This window comes from Giraffa tippelskirchi, chromosome 6, assembly GCF_054371585.1.
Source record: "Giraffa tippelskirchi isolate mGirTip1 chromosome 6, T2T-mGirTip1v1.2.pri, whole genome shotgun sequence".
Lineage (NCBI taxonomy): Eukaryota > Metazoa > Chordata > Mammalia > Artiodactyla > Giraffidae > Giraffa > Giraffa tippelskirchi.
Window position 1 is genome coordinate 134,276,353 of NC_137280.1, and position 19,745 is coordinate 134,296,097.

The 19,745-nt window shown below is 53.0% G+C and overlaps 1 protein-coding gene and 1 long non-coding RNA gene across 6 annotated transcripts in view; one reads left to right on the forward strand and one right to left on the reverse strand.

Moving 5' to 3' along the window:
- Window positions 1-19,745, reverse strand: part of CAMK2A (calcium/calmodulin dependent protein kinase II alpha) — a 63,815-nt gene that overhangs the window by 22,453 nt on the left and 21,617 nt on the right. The window contains exons 1-11 of one of the 5 annotated variants that reach the window (XM_081495794.1): window positions 18,319-18,550; window positions 18,144-18,203; window positions 11,137-11,191; window positions 10,231-10,296; window positions 10,050-10,122; window positions 7,035-7,137; window positions 5,643-5,800; window positions 5,408-5,502; window positions 4,264-4,386; window positions 3,840-3,923; window positions 2,291-2,333 (exon numbers count right to left, since the gene is read on the reverse strand). In XM_081495794.1, the coding sequence (XP_081351920.1) occupies window positions 2,291-2,333; window positions 3,840-3,923; window positions 4,264-4,386; window positions 5,408-5,502; window positions 5,643-5,800; window positions 7,035-7,042 (511 nt within the window). In that variant the 5' untranslated portion in view covers window positions 7,043-7,137; window positions 10,050-10,122; window positions 10,231-10,296; ... (1 more) ...; window positions 18,144-18,203; window positions 18,319-18,550. Of the gene's footprint in view, window positions 1-2,290; window positions 2,334-3,839; window positions 3,924-4,263; window positions 4,387-5,407; window positions 5,503-5,642; window positions 5,801-7,034; window positions 7,138-10,049; window positions 10,123-10,230; window positions 10,297-11,136; window positions 11,321-11,752; window positions 11,915-18,143; window positions 18,204-18,318; window positions 18,551-19,745 lie in introns of those variants that run through there. The other 4 variants (XM_081495792.1, XM_081495797.1, XM_081495793.1 and 1 more) reach the window with 4 other exon arrangements.
- On the forward strand, window positions 1,980-16,945 carry LOC145508681 (uncharacterized). Its single transcript, XR_014055529.1, has 3 exons — window positions 1,980-2,053; window positions 12,096-12,202; window positions 16,671-16,945. It is a non-coding gene; the product is annotated as an uncharacterized LOC145508681 (long non-coding RNA).

A 19,745-nucleotide genomic window follows, 5' to 3' on the forward strand; every position in this document is an offset into this window, starting at 1 on the left:
GGCTCCATGGGTTGAGGAGGTGCCCACTGTGCCCCAGACCGTGGGAGCGCTTTCAGTCTGGGGATTCCCTCCAGATCCCGGTCACCACTTGTGCTGGTAGTGGCCAACCCGGAGGCCCGGCTCCCCAGCCCAGGGCTGGACGCTCCCTCCCCGCCCCGGCCCGCTCTAATTTTAGCCCCACGCTGCTGCGGAGGTCATGTGTCAGCCCTGCCTACTCACTCGGGACAGCTGCGAGCTGCATTTTGCCGGTGAAAAGAAGCAGATGCCCACCCCCACTCCCTGCTCCTCTGGTGCCCACCCCAGCTAGAGCACCCATTCCCTGAAGAGGCCTCCCCATCCTCATACTCTAGAGCTCTGCACTGGGGCTGGCCATCTCCCTGGTGGCCAGGAAAAGCAGAGCAACCACTCCCAAGGAGGCCTCACCTGGCATTTCCCAGTTCCTTCCTTCTCACCTGCTGGCCAGAGCCCTTGGAGAGGGCACCAGTCAGGACAAGGCATGAACGCCCAGCCCTGCGCAGCCTGACTTCTGGCAGCTTCAGATTTCAAGCAAATGGCTTTAAGTTAAATGAGACACAGCACTTGACATGTATGCAGTAGATGCTCAGTAAAGAGTAGCCATGCTAAGTCCTTTACCTGATGAGAGCAAGCTGGGGAGGAGGGGTGGTACTGAACATTGATGCCGCAGAGGTTTGGAAGGATGGGACTCACAGCTGGTCCAGCCCCCCAGTCATCCTCACATTCCCACCGATGACCCCTCTCAGGCTCTTGTGCATTTTTCCCCTCTTGCCAAGTTTCCACCTTACAAAGCAAGTGGGGGGCGGGGTACCTCTGGATACCAAAGCCAAGAGGAATAGCTGTTCCATCCTCCATGTACTCTGTGGGCTGGACCAGGATACACAGCAAGCCAGGGGAGGACTTGCCCCTCACGCCTCCGAGGCGACCCCCTCACACTCCAGCCCACTATGACTGGACTGGGGATCCCCAGAGGCGACACATTCTAATTTTCAGGATATTTTCTATGAAATGAGATTTTCTATGAAATCTCCCGGTTTTTAAGTGCTGAAAACTCTTGCCCACCGCCCCCCCCCAAAATTTTTGCAACACCACTGGCCCCCCAAGCACATGGAGAGAGAGGGAATAACTTATGCACTCCATTTTGTGAGCTCTGGACTAGAGTGCTCGAGGGGCCCTTCAGTTGTTAAAAAAAGACTCTGACTGCCTGGGCGGCTCATCTTTCAGTTTAAGGAACTTCAGGATCCCTGTCTGGGGAGCGTGTGGGAAGGCAGCTCTGCGTGGTGGGGAAAGCCCAAATCTGAAGTTCTAGGGCCTTCCCGGGCCTGGGTCTCATTCTCCCAGCTGGTTAAATGGGCAGGTGGGCCCTCTCAGAGAAGCCAGGCCTGTAGCTCCCCAGAGCCGAGCCCTCGTGGTGGGGCTGGCCACCTGTCCACAGCAGCCCTCCCTGGCCAGCCCCGGCACCAGCCCCAGCCAGAGGGCCCCTCGGGTGAGCTTTGCTATATCTGCTCAGCTGCCCCGTCAGCCATCCTGAGCTCCCCAGGGAGAAGCCTCTGGCCGGCGCTGGCCGTGGCACTCTCCGACATGCCAAGGGGAGCTTCTTGCTAAGCCCTGATGCTAATCCCTTCCCCTTCTCTCTTCAGGGCCACATGCCACAGGTCACTGGGCCTTCCCTGCCTTAACCAGCCTGGCTTTGACCAAGGCCAAAGGCTCCTACCCTGGACTCCTTGGTGACTCAGCCTGGTAAGGGCACGTGCTCTGGACTGGTCACACCTGCCCTGAAAGCTGCCTTTAGCAGCGTGACCTGGGGTGTGTCAGAGTTGACCTCCCTGAGCCTCTGCTTCCTCATTCAGAAAACAGGGGTGGCAATTGCCTTGTCACAAAGGCCACATCAGTGAAAGCATGGGAAGTGCTTGGTAACTGTGGGTAACAGGAATGCCACTCTCCCTGGGCCTGGCTCAGTCCCTCCCACACCTGGACCCTGACATATGGGAGGCCTCCCCACAGCTGGCCCAGCCTGAGAACCCAGCACCACTGTGAGGTAGGAGAGGTAAGGGTTAACTTCTAACCCTTCCTAGTGGGCCCTTGGCTTGATGACCTTTGATCTTTACCACTTCTGCAGGTGGTATCAGGTGAGCTAAGCCCTTGGTCACTGAAGCCTCTACACCCCCCATCTCCCCAGGCCCTCTGGCCTGAGGGCACCCAGATACCCTATCCGACAATGCCCCCACCTCCTGCAGGATGTATGTGAGGATGAATCCAAGGTCCTACCACCTACCAGAGAAGTTCCTGGTGGCCAGCATAGTGGTGAGGATAGCTCCCTGCAACAGACAAGAGAAGGCGGTTTTGGGGAGAGGAGGCCAGAGGTGAAGGGAGAGGAGAGACAGAGATGGGAGGGGGTGGGAAAGGAGAAGAAGGGGCTCCATTCAGACACAAAAATCTTCTGAAGTTCCTTGCCCTCCATTTCTCCCTCCCCACAGCCCTGAGACCATCCCCGCCTCCCGACAGAAGGGTGAGGCAGAGGTGAGCTAGGCCTTAGCTGGCACTGCTCAGGGGATAGGGCCATCCAAGGAGCAGATATTAATAGATTCCACCGGCCTGGCCAGAGCTGGTGGATGTGCTGGGGGACACCTGTCAGTGGAGGTTCCTAAAGGCCAAGGAAGTTTCCTGCTGGGGCAAGGACACTAGACTCTGCACCCCTCGGCCCTCTCTGTCTCCATTTTCTGCCCGGGCACAAAGCTCCTCGCTCTAGTACTGGTTCATCCCCCTCTCCGTAGTTCCTGGGCTCAGAACCTTGGAGGATTAATGAGGAAAAACCCTCCTCTATTCATAAGGGGGCTGGAGACCAATGGCCAATTCGGATACTCTGAGTCCAACGGTCCATGATTTTAAGACTCCCTGATTCTGACATTTTAAGACTATATCTATGACAGCTCCCACTAGGGGCTGGGGGTGAGACTCAGTTCCCCTGGCATCATGCTCACCACCATCCCCTTGGCCCATGTTTCTGTCTGGAGCCACCACACCAGGCCTGGGGGCAGCTGGTGAGGAAGTTCTGAAGGAGCCAGGGCCTCAGCATCTGTCACTCAGCATGCTGATGGCTTCTCTGTTCCAACCAGCTGGGGACCCCCTCTGTCATCCTTCCTACCTGCTCACAGGGCCTCCGGCAAGGTCTAGGACAGGACCTGTCACAGTCCTGAGAACACGCAGACCTGCTGAGAGGCCAGCAGTTCGGGGCTCACCTAGGGCACACTGTGGCTCCCTCAGGGCACAGCCCCTGTCAAGTCCCTTGGCGGTTCCTTTCCAGAGGTTGGCAGCTGGGGTCTCTCACCCTTACCGTGGTCGCATATCATCTCTGGAAACCTCTCCCTGCCCCCACTGAAACCCTTGCTGTGCCCCTAAGGGCTCAAGCTCACGCTTCCAGACTTCTGCACAGGCTATTCTCCATGTCTAGAACACCTGACCCATCTGACTTTACACTGTTAATACCTGCTTATCCTTCGGGATCTCAGATCAAATGCCACTTGCCCAGAAAGGCTTCTGGGATCCTTCCCTAGTCCATGCAGATCTGTTCCCCTCTCTGCCCCTCTATGGATCCCCACAGCCTCAGGGCAGGCGGTCACAGCACTCACCACTGCCCCGTAATGTCCTGGTCACTTGTCTGTCCTCGCCACCGCTCACTGCCCAGCCCAGACAGCAGGCGGTCAACAACGCTTGTTGACTCAGTGAAGGAAAGAACTAGTGAGAAGGTCTCTTGGCCTCTGTGCAGACCCAGGCCAACCTATTCCCTTGACTGTGGGGCATGGAGGATGAGGACCTGCTGTTACCTTCAGTTTTCTCCTGGCATTGAACTTCTTCAGGCAGTCCACGGTCTCCTGTCTGTGCATGCAGGAGGCCACGGTGGACCGGTGCTGGAGGAAGTGGGAGAGAGGTCTATGAGTGGAAGGCAGGCCCACCCGAGGTCCCCCTACTCCCAGAATATCCTGTGGATGCGGTCGATATCTTGTGAAGAACAATTCTCTGTTCTAGGGGATGGTGTAACCATTCTGGCACGAGACATTTGAAGCCAATAGCTCCCCCCCCGCCATTCTGCCAGCTCAGAATGCCTCCCACTGCCACTCTCCACCTGAGAACCACAGCAAGGTCAGTCTCTTGGACTAAGCCCCCTCAGCCCCATGCTGGGCCTGAGGGGAAGCAGCAGGTCCAGGACTGGAGGGATCCTCAGGAGGGGCTTTGCTGAGGAAGGCTCACCGAGATCCAGGGGTGCTTGAGGGCCTCAGCAGCCGTGATGCGTTTGGATGGGTTGATGGTCAGCATCTTATTGATCAGATCCTTGGCTTCCGGGGTAACGGTGTCCCATTCTGGTGATGGGAACTGGAAGGGGCAGAGGGGCCAAGTTTGCCCAGCCTACCCCAGGCCACCCCTGCGATCCCCCAGCCCCTGACTGGCAGGGGAGCAGGCAGGGGTCCTACTGCCCGTCCATTCGGGCATCCACAACCAGGAGGAGTTGGGGCAAGGTCCCCTGACCCCAGGACAAATCAGAGCAATGGCAGGGGGAAAGGAGGCCTCCCCCTGCTCTTCTGGGGCTGTGCCTTATCTGGAGAGCAGCAGGTCAGTGGTGACAGCCCAGACTTCAGAATCGGAAGGTTGGGTTCAAGTCCCAGCTCTGCCTCCTGGGCTATGTGACTTTGGACAAGTCACCTTGGACATATGACCCCTCAAGCTATCCCTAGAGATGTTGTAAGGATTAAATATGATATAAAATGCAAGGCACATGGCTCAATAGATATCAGCTGTGCAGAAAAGCAGTATACTTGGTAGGCAGAAGCATGGACACTAGAGCCAGACTGCCTGGGTTCGAATCCCAGTTCTACCATTCTTAGCTATGTGGTCTGGCCAGTTATTTAACTTCTCTGTGCCTCAGCTTCCCTATCTGTAAAAAAGCAGTAATAACAGTACCTATGTCATGATTGGTATGAAGATTAACTATAATAATAGAAAGCATTTAAAGACTGCTATGTGTGTTAGCTATTATGACTGTCTATCTATATACATACAATATATAATTGTGTATGTGAAACTATGGAGGGATAATCTGGCTTCTGGGGCCTGCCCTCTCTATATCTCACCCTACTTTTGTGCTGATTCTGCCTTCTGCGGCCCCATGGACTAAATCCCCATCACTTAGATGCTCCAATCACTAGCATGGCCGGCTCATCATCTGGCCCCAGTCAGCCCTCAGGCTCCACCTGCTGGTCACCCCCACCCCATAGCTAGAGAGTGGCAGGAGGGCAGGAGGGAGGCGTCCTTGGGTCTCTGGCCTCACTGGGCCTTGACTCTCACTGGACGGGGCCCCGGGGCTGGCAAGGAGGCTGGAGACAGGAGCACCACTCACATCATAGGCGCCAGCTTTGATCTGCTGGTACAGGCGATGCTGGTCCTCATCCCAGAACGGGGGGTACCCCACCAGCAGGATGTACAGGATGACCCCTGGGGAGAGGACCAGGAGAACCTTAAGCCCCAGGAGTAGGAGCAATGGGGGGCACATGGAGGAGAGTGATGGGAAAGGAGAGAGAGGGCACCAGAGGGCAGGCAGCCAGGGGGATGGAGGGGCCTTCAGATGGACTCACCGCAGGCCCACAGGTCCACGGGCTTCCCATACGGGTCCTTCCGCAGCACTTCTGGGGAGAGGTATCCAGGTGTCCCTGCGAACCCTGCTCCCCAGACACACAGACAGGCAGACACATACACAGAGGTTGGCACGTAAGTAACCGGGAGCAAGATCCTGCTGGAAGAGGGATAAGGCTGCCCTGGAGATGGGGAAAACACCCCTTGCCCCCAGAGCCAGCCAAGGGCTGGAAGCCCTGACCTGTAACACAGCAACACCTCTAGACCACAGTGGACAAGGACACAGTACACTCTCACCACCTGCCTTGAGAGCCTCATGGCAGAGTCACTGATCCATCCCAGGGTCCTTTCCACAGAGTCCTGCCTCAGAGTCACAGATTTCTGGCAGAATCCTCCCAGAAGCCTCCACCAGTCAAGTGCTGGTGGTCCTTGAGGTGAAAGGTCCTGGCCTGTCAGCTCCAGGCTGAGCTGAACCCTCACCCACTCTCCACTCCATTCAGGATCTGGTCCTGGGGTGGCAGGAGGCATATCCCTAACACTGGCTATGCCCTAAGTCCCTTAAATAGGTCCCTTTTCCTTTGGGGCCTCAGTTTCCTCATCTGTGAAACAAGGGATTAGGGATTTCTATCCTAAACACCTCCCAGCACTGTTGGGAGAACTACTTAAAATAATGGACACCCAAAATGTTTTGGTAAGTTATTGTGAGAATAGTTCCTATTAAGGAGTATGTATGCTAAGCAAGACTGAACTTTCTATGCCTGATCTCATTTAATCTTCATACAGTCCCAAGGAACATACTTTTATTATCCCCATTTTACAGACAAGGAAATGAAGTCTCAGAGAGGTGAAATGACTCACTCAAAGTCATACACCTTGTAAATAGCACAGTCAGGATATAAACCCAGAGCTCAAGCTCTTAACCACTGATCAACATTGCTCACTAAAAAGTATTCTCAGATAGCCAAAAGGACTCAATTATGCCAAAAATCTCAAGAGCATGCTGGGTCAACTGACTCCACCCCTTTTAATTTCCTTTGACCTATTCTTAGTTTCTTAGCCTCCGTTCCTCATCTGTAAAATCAGGATGATAATCTAGCACCCAGGCTGCTGGGGAACTCACGGAAGCCCCCAGCTGACAGTGTTGGGTGTGCACGTGAAGAAGTCATGTACTGTTTTAATGACAACCAAGTCCCAAGCCTGGACCCCAGGGAGTTAGGATGGGCAACAACCACTGACACAAAGAGGCCGGGTAAGGGGCCCTCTGCTCCCTGAGCCGTGGGCTGGGGCAACAGCCACCTCCAACCAGCCCCTGCTCAGGCAGAGGGTTCCTAGAGGCCAATGTGTCAACTCAAGGCTGGCCGTCAACACCCCTGCCACCCCCTGCCCTCACTCACCAAACCATGCCTGTTGCTCGCCCTCTACCTCTATGGCCAGGCCAAAGTCCGCCAGCTTCACCGCAGCGCCCTTGAGCTTGGAGGCCAGCAACAGGTTCTCCGGCTTCCCAGCACCAGAGAGAAGAGGAAACACGGGAGAGGCAGAAGTCAGGGGACAGTGAGCAGATTCAGAATCTCACCTCCAGAGGTCTGGGTTTTCAGGAGGAGCAGCTGAGCGATCCAGAGGCTCCCTGCCCCTGCCTCCCTCCAGCCCCAACCTCAGGACCCCTGCCCTTCCCAGAGACGGGACTACCCCCACTGCAGTCCTCCACCTGCTGCAAACGCAAGACCCTTCTTCAGTCTGCCAACCCTTCCTTCAGCTTCCCGCAGGGTTTGGTTCTGGGGCTGAGGTGGAGTGGGGCAGTGCTTCTATACTATATGTCAGTCCCTAGGCTAAGGGTTTTGCATACATCATTCGATTTGTCATCCCAACAATCCTTTAGGGTAAGCACTCTCCTTCTCCAGTGGCCTCCTTACATCCTCAGAGACAGTCACTCTCGTTCCACCTCAGGGCCTTTGTACTTGCTGCTCCCCTTGAGTGATTTGCTCTCCCTCTGAGCTTCACAGGTGTGGCTCCTTCTCATCATCCAGCTTTCACCATGTCACCTCCTTCAAGAAGCCCTCCATGACTACTCTATCTAAAGGGGGAGTTCCCAGGTATCTTCTGTCTTAGCAGCTTGTTGTTACCTTTACAGATCTCATCACAATTTCTAAGTGTTTTCCCATCTGTCTGTGTGCTTATTCATTATCTGTCACCTCTGTGCAATACGAGTTTCTGTCCACCAGTGTATCACTAGCACCTAAAACAATGGGCAGCACATAGCAGGCACTGAAGTATGTATAAAAATAAGGAAACCGAAGTTCAGACAGGTTAAGTCACTTGACCGAGGTCACACAGCTGGTGATGATAGAACCAGATCGAGGCACAGTCTGGCTAGAGATGTGCTCTGAGCCCCTCCATGCTGATTGCCGCAGGGCCTCCTACCTGCCACCTGTCCTATGGAGGCATGAAGGCTGCCATCTTCTGCTGAATCTGAGGACAGAAAGTTCTTCTCCTCAGGACAGAGAGGTAGTAAGAGTGGGGGCTTTCCAGTTAGAAAGCCCTAGCTTCTGATCCCAGTGCTGCCATTCCACACTATGGAACTTGGGTAAATTCATTTCACTTCTCTGGCCTCAGTTTCTTCTCCAAAAGTGGGAATAATGCCTACTTCATGGGGTGGCATATGGATTAATTGCAATAAATCCCTGTAAAGCACTTCCCAGTGTCCTACAAGTGTTTGATAGGCATCAGTACTCATACTTTTTGTTTGTAGATGGGGGGTGTGGGCTCCCAGTCTCTGCAGATAGCTGGTTTCCTCTGACCCGCTTTCCCTCTAGAACTTAGGGGTTCCACATCTGACCTTTCATTGCCCAAAGCTAGGCAGGACGCAAACAAGTATAGCTCCATCTGCCCCTGGTTAAGGCCTCTTTGGTCCTCTGGGGACTGTGTTCCCAGCATGTCCTGGGTCTTGGTAGCTGTTCTGCCCTGGTTTGATGAATGCGCCACTAATTAATCTACCCAGAGTGGCCTAAATTTGTGCTGCCTCACTCCCTGTTCCTCCTCTCGGGCAGGGGCTGTGGTTATAACGGGAACAGGCCCCTGGGGAGAGTTGCCCTGCAATCCGGCCAGAGACCCTCTTTGTGTGCACACTTGCCTGCGGGTCTAGACTGAGACACGGGGAGCTCACCTGGGCTCAGGTACGGAGCCACAGATGGCTCGTGACCATCAGGGGTGAGCAAGGGTTCTGGTCAGAGCACTGCACCCCAAAGAGGGATCTGGACTGACAGGAGGATAGCCAGGGAGGGGGCCAGGATGAGGAAGGCTTGGAAATTCCATCCTGGGGGGAATGGAGAATAGCCTGCAGAATTCTCAGGAGCTACTGCAAAGCCACCCACATGCCTCCAGGGCTGCTCTGAGCTGGGGGCTTGACCTCTGTGTGGCCTCAAAGGGTAGAACTGGGGTTCACAGGTGAAGCCCCCACCACCTGTGGGGGAAAGACTGGAGGAACATTTCCTAACGGTTCAAGGGGCTACCCCATAAAAAGTGAGTTCATAGTCACCGAAAGTCAAAAAGCAGAGAGTTTATGGACGCCCAGCAGGGTCACCTAGAAGGGGCTGCTACAGAAGCAGGAAGTGCAGTCAATGGCTTTTTAGCCCAAGCCCAGGGAGGGCAGGGGACCTGGGGTCAGAAGGCTAGGGCTCCAGCCCTAGCTCAGACACAACTGAACTGCATGTTCTCAGGAAAATCTGTTGGACTCTTTGGGCCTTCGTTTCCTGCTCTGCAAAATGGAGGTGATGTTAGGCAGCTACCAGTCACTGATGCTGAGGCCCAGCAGAGGAGCACCATGAAGTTGTGCTGACTGGGCGAGGCTGTGCAGCCAGTGCCAAGCCTACACCCTGCATCTGCTTAGTCCTGCTCATCTCTTCAAGTGGGAAGAGGGAGGACTCGGAAGGCCTCAAAGCCTGCTTTCCTACCTATCACTCTCTTCCAGAGACCGGAAGCAAGATTAACAATGCCTCTATCTTCCAGGCACTGTGCTGTCTCCTTTGACATCTTCACTGACCCTGTACCGAGGTTGCTGTGGCAACCCCCACTATAATGAAGCTGAGGCCTTGCAGCTAGAAAGTGGCCTCGCTGGAATCTGGACTCCACCAGAGCCAGCCTTGGCAGTCTAGCCGCCTCTCACCTGGCCTGGGACAAATCACCTGAGGCTGGGAGTCGGGAGACCTGTGTCCCGAGTTCAGATGCACTGCTTCCCTGAGCTCAGTTTCCTCATCTGAAGAGTGGGAAAAATTTTCCCACGAGCCCAACTCAGGAAAGCTAACGGGGCTATGGTAATAACACTGGGTCCGCAGGCTGAGGGAGGGGCCGGGCGGCAAACGAGCAGCTCCCGGTGAGCCGCCGCTCGGGGTGGGGGCGGGGGGCGGGTCGCTCACCTTCAGGTCCCGGTGCACCACCCCCATCTGGTGGCAATGCAGCACGGCTTCCAGGATCTGCTGGATGCAGTGACTGTGGGGAGAGAGGAAGGGGCGGGGGTGAGGGCGGGCCTCCCCTGGGAGGCCCCAGGAGGGAGCGCCCTGCCCCCAGGCACAGCAGCCAGGCTGCACTCTCACTCACCTGGCATCCGCCTCACTGTAATACTCCCGGGCCACTATGTCTTCAAACAGCTCCCCGCCGGTGACGCTGGGGAGACAGGCACAGAGTCACCCTCCCACAGAGGCCCCAGGCACCGCATCTTCTGGAAGAGTCTCCAGGAAGCTAAGGATGGGGCCCAGGGACCTCAGAATCTCAGCCCCAAAGGGACGGGCCCCAGAGGCCACGGGGATGCCCCTGATACAACCCCCTTCCTGACTTCCAGTCCACCCTCCCCTCCATCCTCAGCCTTCTCCTCCACCAGAGCCAGGCTGAGGTCAGGACTGGGGGTGGGACACTCAGAACTGTGATTCATCAGGCTCTTGGAAATCCAAGGGCTGGAGCTTTTTGTTGTTGCTTTTTTAATAGACTGTTTTTAAAGAGTAGCTCTAGGTTCCCGTCAAAATTGAGCCAAGGTACAGAGGTTTCCAATAGTCCCACTGCCCCCCGCCCACTCCCCGACCCCAGCCATGCACAGCCTCCCCCATTGTCTCAAGTGCTGTTCTTTACAGATGAGGCCAAGAACCAGTGAGGCCTCTCAGTCCGCGATTGCTTTTCCTTCAATTGCCTGGCTTTAAAAACTTTAAATTTATTCTGAAAGGAAACTTCATAGCACCACTAGAAATGGAAAACCAGCATCACTGGCCACAAATAGAAGCAAAACTAAATATATGATGATGAAAGTTAAAAGTGTTTGTTGGTGTGTCAGGAAAACCAGCCTGCACTGCTTGGGTGGCAGGCCTACCACATTTTGGGAAACTTTATCAGAAGAGAGAATTCAGCCCAATCTGGGGGGTATGGGGGCCCTTCAAACCAAGGGACCCAGTGAAGTCATCCCTGCCAGGGCTGCCCCCATCCCCACTGGACACCCCAGGGTGAGGCCAAACTTACAGGTCAAAGATCAGGTAATGGTGTCCCTCCTCAGAGATGCTGTCATGGAGCCGGACTGCAGGAGGGGCCAAGGTAGCTGGTTATGCAGGACACAGGGCTCCCCATCCACCCCCCTCTCACCCTTCAAATAGCCAACATTCCAATTTCTCTGAAAGTCACTGAGCTCAAGCCAGTTACCAGGTGCCTTGATAAAGCAAGAACAAAGGCTCATCTTTGTTGTCATTTAGTCACTCAGTCGTATCTGACTCTTTGCGACCCCATGGACTATAGCCCACCAGGTTCTTCTGTCCAAGGGATTCTCCAGGCAAGAATACTGGAGTGGATTGCCATTTCCTACTCCAGGGGATCTTCCCAACCCAGGGATTGAACCCGCATCTCCTGCATTAGCAAGTGGATTCTTTACTGTCTTAGCTACCAGGGAAGCCCTCACTGATCTCAGGCATCACCCAAATAAGCCTGAGCATAAAGACAAAAGACCCCAGCTTTGGTCAGAGTTTAGTCCCCTCCCCTCTCCAACCTTCAGTTTCCCTGCTGGGCAGGCCAGGGTCATGGAAAGAGCCTGTGACTCAAATCTCTGCCACCTGCTAGCTGTGCATCTTTGACCAAGTTGCTATACCTTTCTGAGCCTCTTTCCTTGCTTGGAGGGCTTCCCTCAAGCCCTCAAACAGTAAAGCATCTGCCTGCAATGCGGGAGACCCAGGTTTGATCCCTGGGTTGGAAAGATCCCCTGGAGAAGGAAATGGCAACCCACTCCAGTATTCTATGGACAGAGAAGCCTGGTCGGCTACAGTCCGTGAGGTCACAAAGAGTCAGACAAGACTGAATGACTTCACTTTCCTTGCTTGGACAATGAGAATGAAACTCCTGGAACTGCAGGCTTGTTGTGAGAATTCCATGAGGCACATAATCCATGTTGACTCAGTGCTGGCCCTGAGCTAATAGCCCTCCTCTGTTTCCAGGTCTGAGGAGATAACAGAGCTGGTGGAGGAGGGAATGACAGCAATTCCAGAGTTCTAGCCTGTTGAGAAACTGTCATCTTTTCATACCTCATTTATCAAGAACAGAGGTAAAGCTCCCAGGAGCCCAGAGCTTCCAAAATTACCCCCTAAGCTTCTTTCAAAAAAAAAAAGGAGGGAGAGCCCAAGGCCTGGGGCTGACTCTAGGGGGCCTGCACCCTGCCAACCAAGGGCGAGTTCTCCCAGGTCAAGTTCATGTCCTTCCCTGTACCACAACCTAAACAGGTCCATGGGCAGGGGGGAGGGTGGGCTCAAAGAATTATGGTACATCACACAATGGAAAATGTTAAAATAATGCAGTTCTTTATTCACTAGTTTTGAATCATATCTAAATTCTGTTGTTTAGTAAAAGAGCAAAGAGCAAAGCAGTATGCATAGTCCTTTCTAAAAAGGAGGATGCAATTCAGCTTTGGTATGGCATTAGTCTCTCTGGAATGATCCAGCGATGTGGGCACTGAGGTGGCCTTGGGGAAGGGAATTAGGACAGCTGGAGTTGTGGGCGGGTGAGACTTTTCACTGTAAGCCCTAGTGCCATCTGAATTTCTGCCACATACAATATTGAGTCCCTTAAAGCATATGGCCCTCATGTCGCTGTTCAGTTGCTTGGTCGTGTCCAGCTCTTTGTGACCCCATGAACTGCAACATGCCAGGCTTCTCTGTCCTTCACTGTCTCCTGAAGCTTGCTCAAACTCGTGTCCATCGAGTTGGTGATGCCATCCAACCATCTCATCCTCTGTCGTCCCCTTCTCCTCCTGCCCTCAATCTTTCCCAGCATCAGGAGCTTTTCCAATGAGTCAGCTCTTCGCATCAGGTGGCCAAAGTATTCTCTGCATAAAGTTTGGAGAGTGGGTGCCTATGCAGATGGGGCCCCGAGATGGAGCATGAAGGGATACAAATTTAAATAACATGTTTTTTAAAATCTTAAATAGTATATATTTATAAATAATGACCAAAAGATGTTTTTAAACTATTTTAAAGCAAAACTAAAAACTAAGTAGCCTGAGTATGTATAATTTAATCCTGCTTTAATTTTTTAATCAACATTTTATAATAAAAAATTTCAAAATACAGTCAAGTGAAGACCTATGTACATACCACCTAGATTCTATTAGTAGTGTTTTCTCAGATGTGTGTGCATGCTCAGTCTCTCCGTCATGTCTGACTCACTGTGACCCCATGGACTGTAGCCCACCAGGGTCCTCTGTCCGTGGGGTTTCCCAGGCAAGGTTACTGGAGTGGGTTGTCATTTCCTATTCCATTTCTTATATATGCCTTACTATATTTCTATCTATCCCTCCATCCCTCAATCTATTTCAATTTTTAAATGTGTTTCAAAGCAAAAATAGACTTTTGAAATGTATGTGTGTTTTGAACTGAGCATCCTATATTTTGTGTGTGCAGAATCTGAAAGCCCTATTTTGGTGCCCTGCTCAGACCTCCTGTAGGAAGATGGTGCAGCCATCCTGAAGCTGCTGGGGGGTTGGTTAACCATGCACAGGTGCCCTCCTTCTCTGGAGAACTGCCCACTGCTGATGGAACTGCCCACCTTGCCCACAAGGTTATCTACAGCCTTCAGGCAATGATGGACTAATGTGGGGAGGCAGAGGCCACGCAGAGGGCCAGTCTGCCTTAAAGAAGGGACAGCTCCAAGACAGGGTTTATGTTCCAGAGGCCTCCCCACTGCACCCTCCACCTGGGATCAGGTCAGAAATAGACTTGACCTGAAGCCGCATCTCTGCTTGGTTCCTTTCCCCCTCCTCCATCCTGCTTCACCTTATCCTTACAGGTCTCCCGTGGGAGCACACCCTCATGTTCCCACACACACACCTGAATCCTTGCCTCAGGCTCTGCTTCTAGGAAACCTGATCTGATATGTTTAGATGTACTTAGGAAGCTACAGACATCAAATACCACATGGAAGTATGTATCATCAATGTTAGCTCCAGATGCTGAGATTATAGGAGATATTTTAAAATTATTTGTCTTCTCATTCATCTACCATAAACTTGCTTTAATAGTGTACCAAGGTAAAGTTTTGAGAAAGACCCTTTACCCCAAAAGGATTCTTCAAGAGCAAACTCCTTCTCCTCTACTCTGCTCAGGTGTTTGAGGTTTTGACTCCTTTTTTTGTGATTGTGAGAATCTCTGAGAAGCCAAGCTGCATCCAGAACCCCCTCAAGAAAGGGCTTTTAGAACCAGGTCAACAGCCATTTGGGAGGAGCTCCAAGAAGACTAGGGTTCCCTCCAGCCAGAAGCCTCAGCCTCTTTTAGAGAAGGTCCTCAGGGCTCAGGGAAATGGACAGAATGGGAGAGGGCGTCTCCAGAGCTTCCTCTAGCTCCGATGGTGCCTTTGTACTGATTGTTGAAGGCTGGCCCTCTGAGCAGGGGCATATGGGCTGGATTCCAGTCCCCACCTGTGGGATGATCCTGGAGATGGCTTCAGTCCCCAAGAGGTGGCTAAATCTTGGCTCAGAGCACAGGAGAGAGGACTCCTCATTTCAGCGCTGTTTTCACGCACAAAACCTCTCTTCTTGTGGTTGGAGGCCACCCTGAGGAAAAACTCAGCCTAGAGCCCAAGAGAGGCAAGGATTCAAGGGCTATGGCCTATGTGACAGTACCACTGCCTGGTGGGGAGACTGGCATGTCTGTGCTCATGGACTTATGCTGTCACTGTCACAGAACAAACAAATCTGTAACCTAGTTTTCATTTGTGTAGCTGGATTCATGAACTTCTGACATTCTGTCCTATTTCCAACAGTTACCATTTCTTTCTCAGAAATTGAAGGGTCATACTTGTTCCTCTGGCCGCTGCCCCTCAACAAGACACTCCTGATGGTCACAAAAGGACTGAGAACATGGGCTTTGCCGTCAGACTCTCTGACTTTGCCTTCCAGCTCCACCTCTTAGAAGCTGTGTGACTTTGGGCAAATTATGTAACCTCTCTGAGTCTCCTTTCCTAGCAGCAGAGCCAATACCACTACACCGGACTGGTGTCAGGAGTTAATTCAAGATGCTAGTAAGGCACTCAACACAGTGCTTGGCACTGCTGCTGCTGCTGCTAAGTCGCTTCAGTCGTGTCCAACTCTGTGCGACCCCATAGATGGCAGCCCACCAGATTCCCCCGTCCCTGGGATTCTCCAGGCAAGAACACTGGAGTGGGTTGCCATTTCCTTCTCCAATGCATGAAAGGGAAAAGTGAAAGTGAAGTCACTCAGTCGTGTCCGACTCTTGCGACTCCATGGACTGCAGCCTACCAGGCTCCTCTGTCCATGGGATTTTCCAGGCAAGAATACTGGAGTGGGGTGCCATTGCCTTCTCCGGCTTGGCACTAGGAAGAACTTAATAAATGAAGACATCGCCATCTTCATCACTAACCTCACTTCCCTTGGCCACCCCATATCACCTGCTAAACTCTCAGGTTATCTCCTCCTGCTCCTTGGGGGGCTTTTAAGGTGGGGGTGGAGGTCCACTTCATCAGCACATGCTAATGGTACAGAGAGCAGAGTTCTGTCCTCCCCGAAGCAAGATCTAGGAGGGAAGTGCTTTGTGTATGGTGCACTTGTTCCCCCTGTGCTGAGCCCGCGACTTCCCTGACTTAGTCTCTTAGGGCTGGGCTGTGGCTACACACGGGCGGAGAGCAGGGAGCTTGGCTGGGATCACTAAGCAGGCTGAATAGTCTACTTTCTTTGGGCACAGACCCACTTCTCAGGTTCTATAGCCACATCTGGACCTCTCTCCACTCTTTTGGACAGATTACAACTACTTTGAACTGAAGTGCTTGGAGGCTCAGAAAGTGGTACCCTCCAAGGGCCCTTCCAGCCTTGACAATAGCTTTAGGTTCTTCTGAGCATCCTCCTGTTCTGGATCTCAGCTCTGTTCTCTACTTCTCTGTCCATCAGCTACCCCACTCCTCTCCCACCCTCATTTCTTCCACACGTCCTTAGAGACTAGCACATGGCACATGGTGGGGTCTCGGATGTCCTTGACATCAGGTGAATGAATGAAGGAGTCATAACTCAAGTGAAGATGATGAAGATGATGGCTGACATTTCTGAGATTCTACCACCTGCCAGGCTTGTGCTAAGTACTTTACTTGCAATATCTCACTTAACCCTCACAACAGTTCTAGAAAGTGGGTACCATGATTATCCTTATTCACAGAGGAGGGTACTAAGTCTGAGAAGTTCATAGCCTGCCCAAGGTCAGATACCAAATAAAAGGTAGAACTGGGATTTGAACCCAGGTGTGTCTGACTGAAAATTCCATTTTCTTAAGCAGCATATTATATATAGTGCCCCAAACCAATGACTCAAAATCTTGATGGCTCAGAGGAATGAGAATCACACAAAGATTCAGGCAAAAGGTAAGTCTCCGGTAAGGTTGTTCTGTTGGAGGGTGTAGACTGAGAAAAGATGGAGCAGCTTAATGATCCAGAGCACTTCCCTGGGGCCTGTCATTGTGCTATGCTTTGTTTGATCATCATAAGTCTACAAGGTATCTATCATTCCCATTTTCCAGATGAGAAAATTGAGCTTCAGAGCAGTTAAGCAACATGTCCTGGGTTACAGAGCAATTAAGCAGCAAGCCCAGGATCTGACTGCAGTCTGTCAGCCCCAGAGCCAACAACTTACTGCTCCCTACTAGACCTGGGAATGAGCGACCGAAGGATGAGGAAGTGTCGACCGGAGCCAACTGCAACTGTGCAGTGACACATGCACACATGCACACATGCACGAACACACACACCGCATCTCCTTCTTCCAGGACTAATGGGCTTTCTAAGAACTGTGGAATTTTGCAGTCAGAAACCACTCATAACTTCCGCCATTGTACAGTTGGGGAGCTGGAGGCCAGCCCAGATTGGGCAGGAACTGCCCATGGTCATAAGTAGGTCAGGGGCCAACCAGTGTAGCTCCCCACCAGCCGCCTTGCTGCCCCTTCTCCAACTCTAGCCCCACGCCTCCAGCTGCTGTCTGTGCAGCTCTGCTCCTTTTCCCAGGCACGGGGAAGGGGAGGTGCCTTCTGGGTATAAATAGCAGATGGAGATGCTTCTCTTCTGCAGGGGAGTTAACTGTTGGGGCCCTGGTCACAGAGAGATGCTTCCCTCCTGAGGGAGAAGGCGTGGTAGCTGTCAGGGTTGGAATGTTCCCTACAGAGCACTTAGATCTTCCTGCTCAAGTGTGACTGGTGAGCCAGCAGCTTTGGCATCACTTCACAGTGTGTTAGGAATGCAGACCCTCAGGCCCCATCTGGATCCACTCAACTAGAATCTACCTTTTAACAAGATGCCCATCTGATCCAGACAGCCCTCTCCTTGCAAAGATGGGAGAAAGTGGCTCAGACAGGGTAGTGCTCTTACCCAAGGTCACACAGCCATTCCCTGACAGAACTATATGTAGAATCTGCACTCGTTCCCCATCATAACTCAGAGCCCTGCCACACAGTTATACAGCCCTTCCGCTGTGCAGGGACGGGGGAAGGGAGGTCAGGCAGCCAGGTGTTATTTCAGGGCCATCCTGCCTGTCCTGGGCTCAGCCACTCCATGCAGTCTGCATTCAGTCCCTCTGGGGCAGGGGCCACCTTGGGGCTGACCTGGAGAGGTCGGCACTGCAGGTCCATGCAGGTGGGAAGGGCCATGATGCCAGGCTGACTCAGCATGGGGGTGGGCTTGGGGAGTGGGCTACACTGGTCAAGGCTAAGCCTGGCCTATTTTCATCTCTCAGAGCTTCGGAAGTTTTCCTGAAACAGCTTTTCTGAAGGAGGCTGCCGGCAGCGTGGGCTGGGAGGAAGGGCCCCTTCTTCACCTTCCCCCCAACCAAGCTGCTCTCTGAGGAGTATGGAAACCATGAAAGACACCCCCTTTCCCACCTCTATTTGCTGCCGTCCCCAAGAAGAGAACAGCTCCCCCTTCCCTCAACAAACACCCACCAGGGCGGGCAGGGGAGCTGGGCCAGGCCCCACCCACACCCCTCGCCCATCCCCCATGCTCACCGATGTTGGGGTGCTTCAGCAGGCGGCAGATGCGGGCTTCACGCTCCAGCTTCTGGTGATCTGAAACACACAGATGCCCAGATGAGTCCAGGGGAGGGAGGCACCTCCACCCACCCCATCTCTCCTCCTCACAGCCTCTAATGACCTCTCCCTCCCGGGGCCTGGGCAAGCTCGCCTGGGCAGAGCCTCTGGGTTCTCCAAGAAGGCAGTGGAATGCAGCTGAAGAGAGAGAGACCCAGGGTGCAGTGAGGCAGAAGTCCCTTTCCCGCTCTGGGTCTCAGTTTTCAGGGTTCTCAACCAAGGGGCATCTCCTCCCTGTATCAGAGCCAAGCTCCAGGCAGCCTGGAACACCCCATCCTCACATCAGGCTCCAACTGCCCTCCCCCAGCCCTGCCCCTCCCACTGCACCTCAACCGGTTGAACTGCTGAATCTCAGCTCTCCAGACACGCCCTGCCCAGCCCTCTCACTCTGGGACCTTTGCACACGGTTCTCTCAGCTTGGAAAGCTCCCTCTCAGCCTCCCACCTGCTCTTCACTGGCCATCATTCACTCCTATCCATCCTTGGATGTCACCCTCTCTGGCAGCCCACCCTGACTGCCAGCTGCTGGGGGCTCCTCCTCTGCGTTCCCAGGGCCCTGGACAGCACATGCCACTCTGTCTCAGGGATGTTGCTGTCCTTGAGGGCAAGGACTTGGTCTCTGTTGTACCCCTGGCATCTACCTAAATCCCTGGCCCATGGAAGGTGCTCAAGAAATAACTGAATGGGCTTCCCTGGTGGCTCAGTGGTAAAGAATCTGCCTGCCAATACATGAGACACGGGTTCGATCCCTGAGGCAGGAAGATCCCACATGCCTCAGAGCAACTAAGCCTCTGCGCCACAACTATTGAGCCTGTGCTCTGGAGCCTGGGAGCTACAACCAATGAAGCCCAAGTGCCCTAGAGCCCATGCTCCGCAACAAGAGAGGCCACTGCAATGAGAAGCCCTCACACCACAATTAGAAAATAGCCCCTGCTCTCCGAAGCTAGAGAAAGCCAGTGCAGCAATGAAGACCCAGCACAGCCAAAAGTAAATAAATAAATACAAATTTTAAAATAGGTAAATAGAAAGATGACTAAAGCTAAACCTTTAAAAAAAAAAAAAAGAAGAAATAACTAAATAAAAGAACAAATGATTGAATAAACAAATCTTTCTAAGGGAATGGGTATTCTCTGCAGGAGTAGGGTTGTATTAATTTACAGAAGATGCCTCCTGTGAGAGAAGTCAGCACCAAGGACACAGAGAGTCCCAGAGAATCTGCAGGGTAGAACTTGTCCACGGCAGCAAGGGGGCTTACCCAGAGATCTCCCACCTGCTTCCTGGGACTTCTGTCCAAATCCCCTAGATTTCCCTGCCCACCTGGGAGAGAAGCCTTGTTCAGGATCTGCACCCATGATCTGTGACTCTGAGACTGCTGAACACAATCATACCCGTGACCCCATTCAGTCCTCCTGACAAGCCCGGGCTGTGGGCATCACTGTCCCTGTTTTAAACATTTTTCAATTTCCTTTGTGGTACTTTTCTCACAATTTGGTATTTAATGCCTTAATCAAAAAAAAAAAAA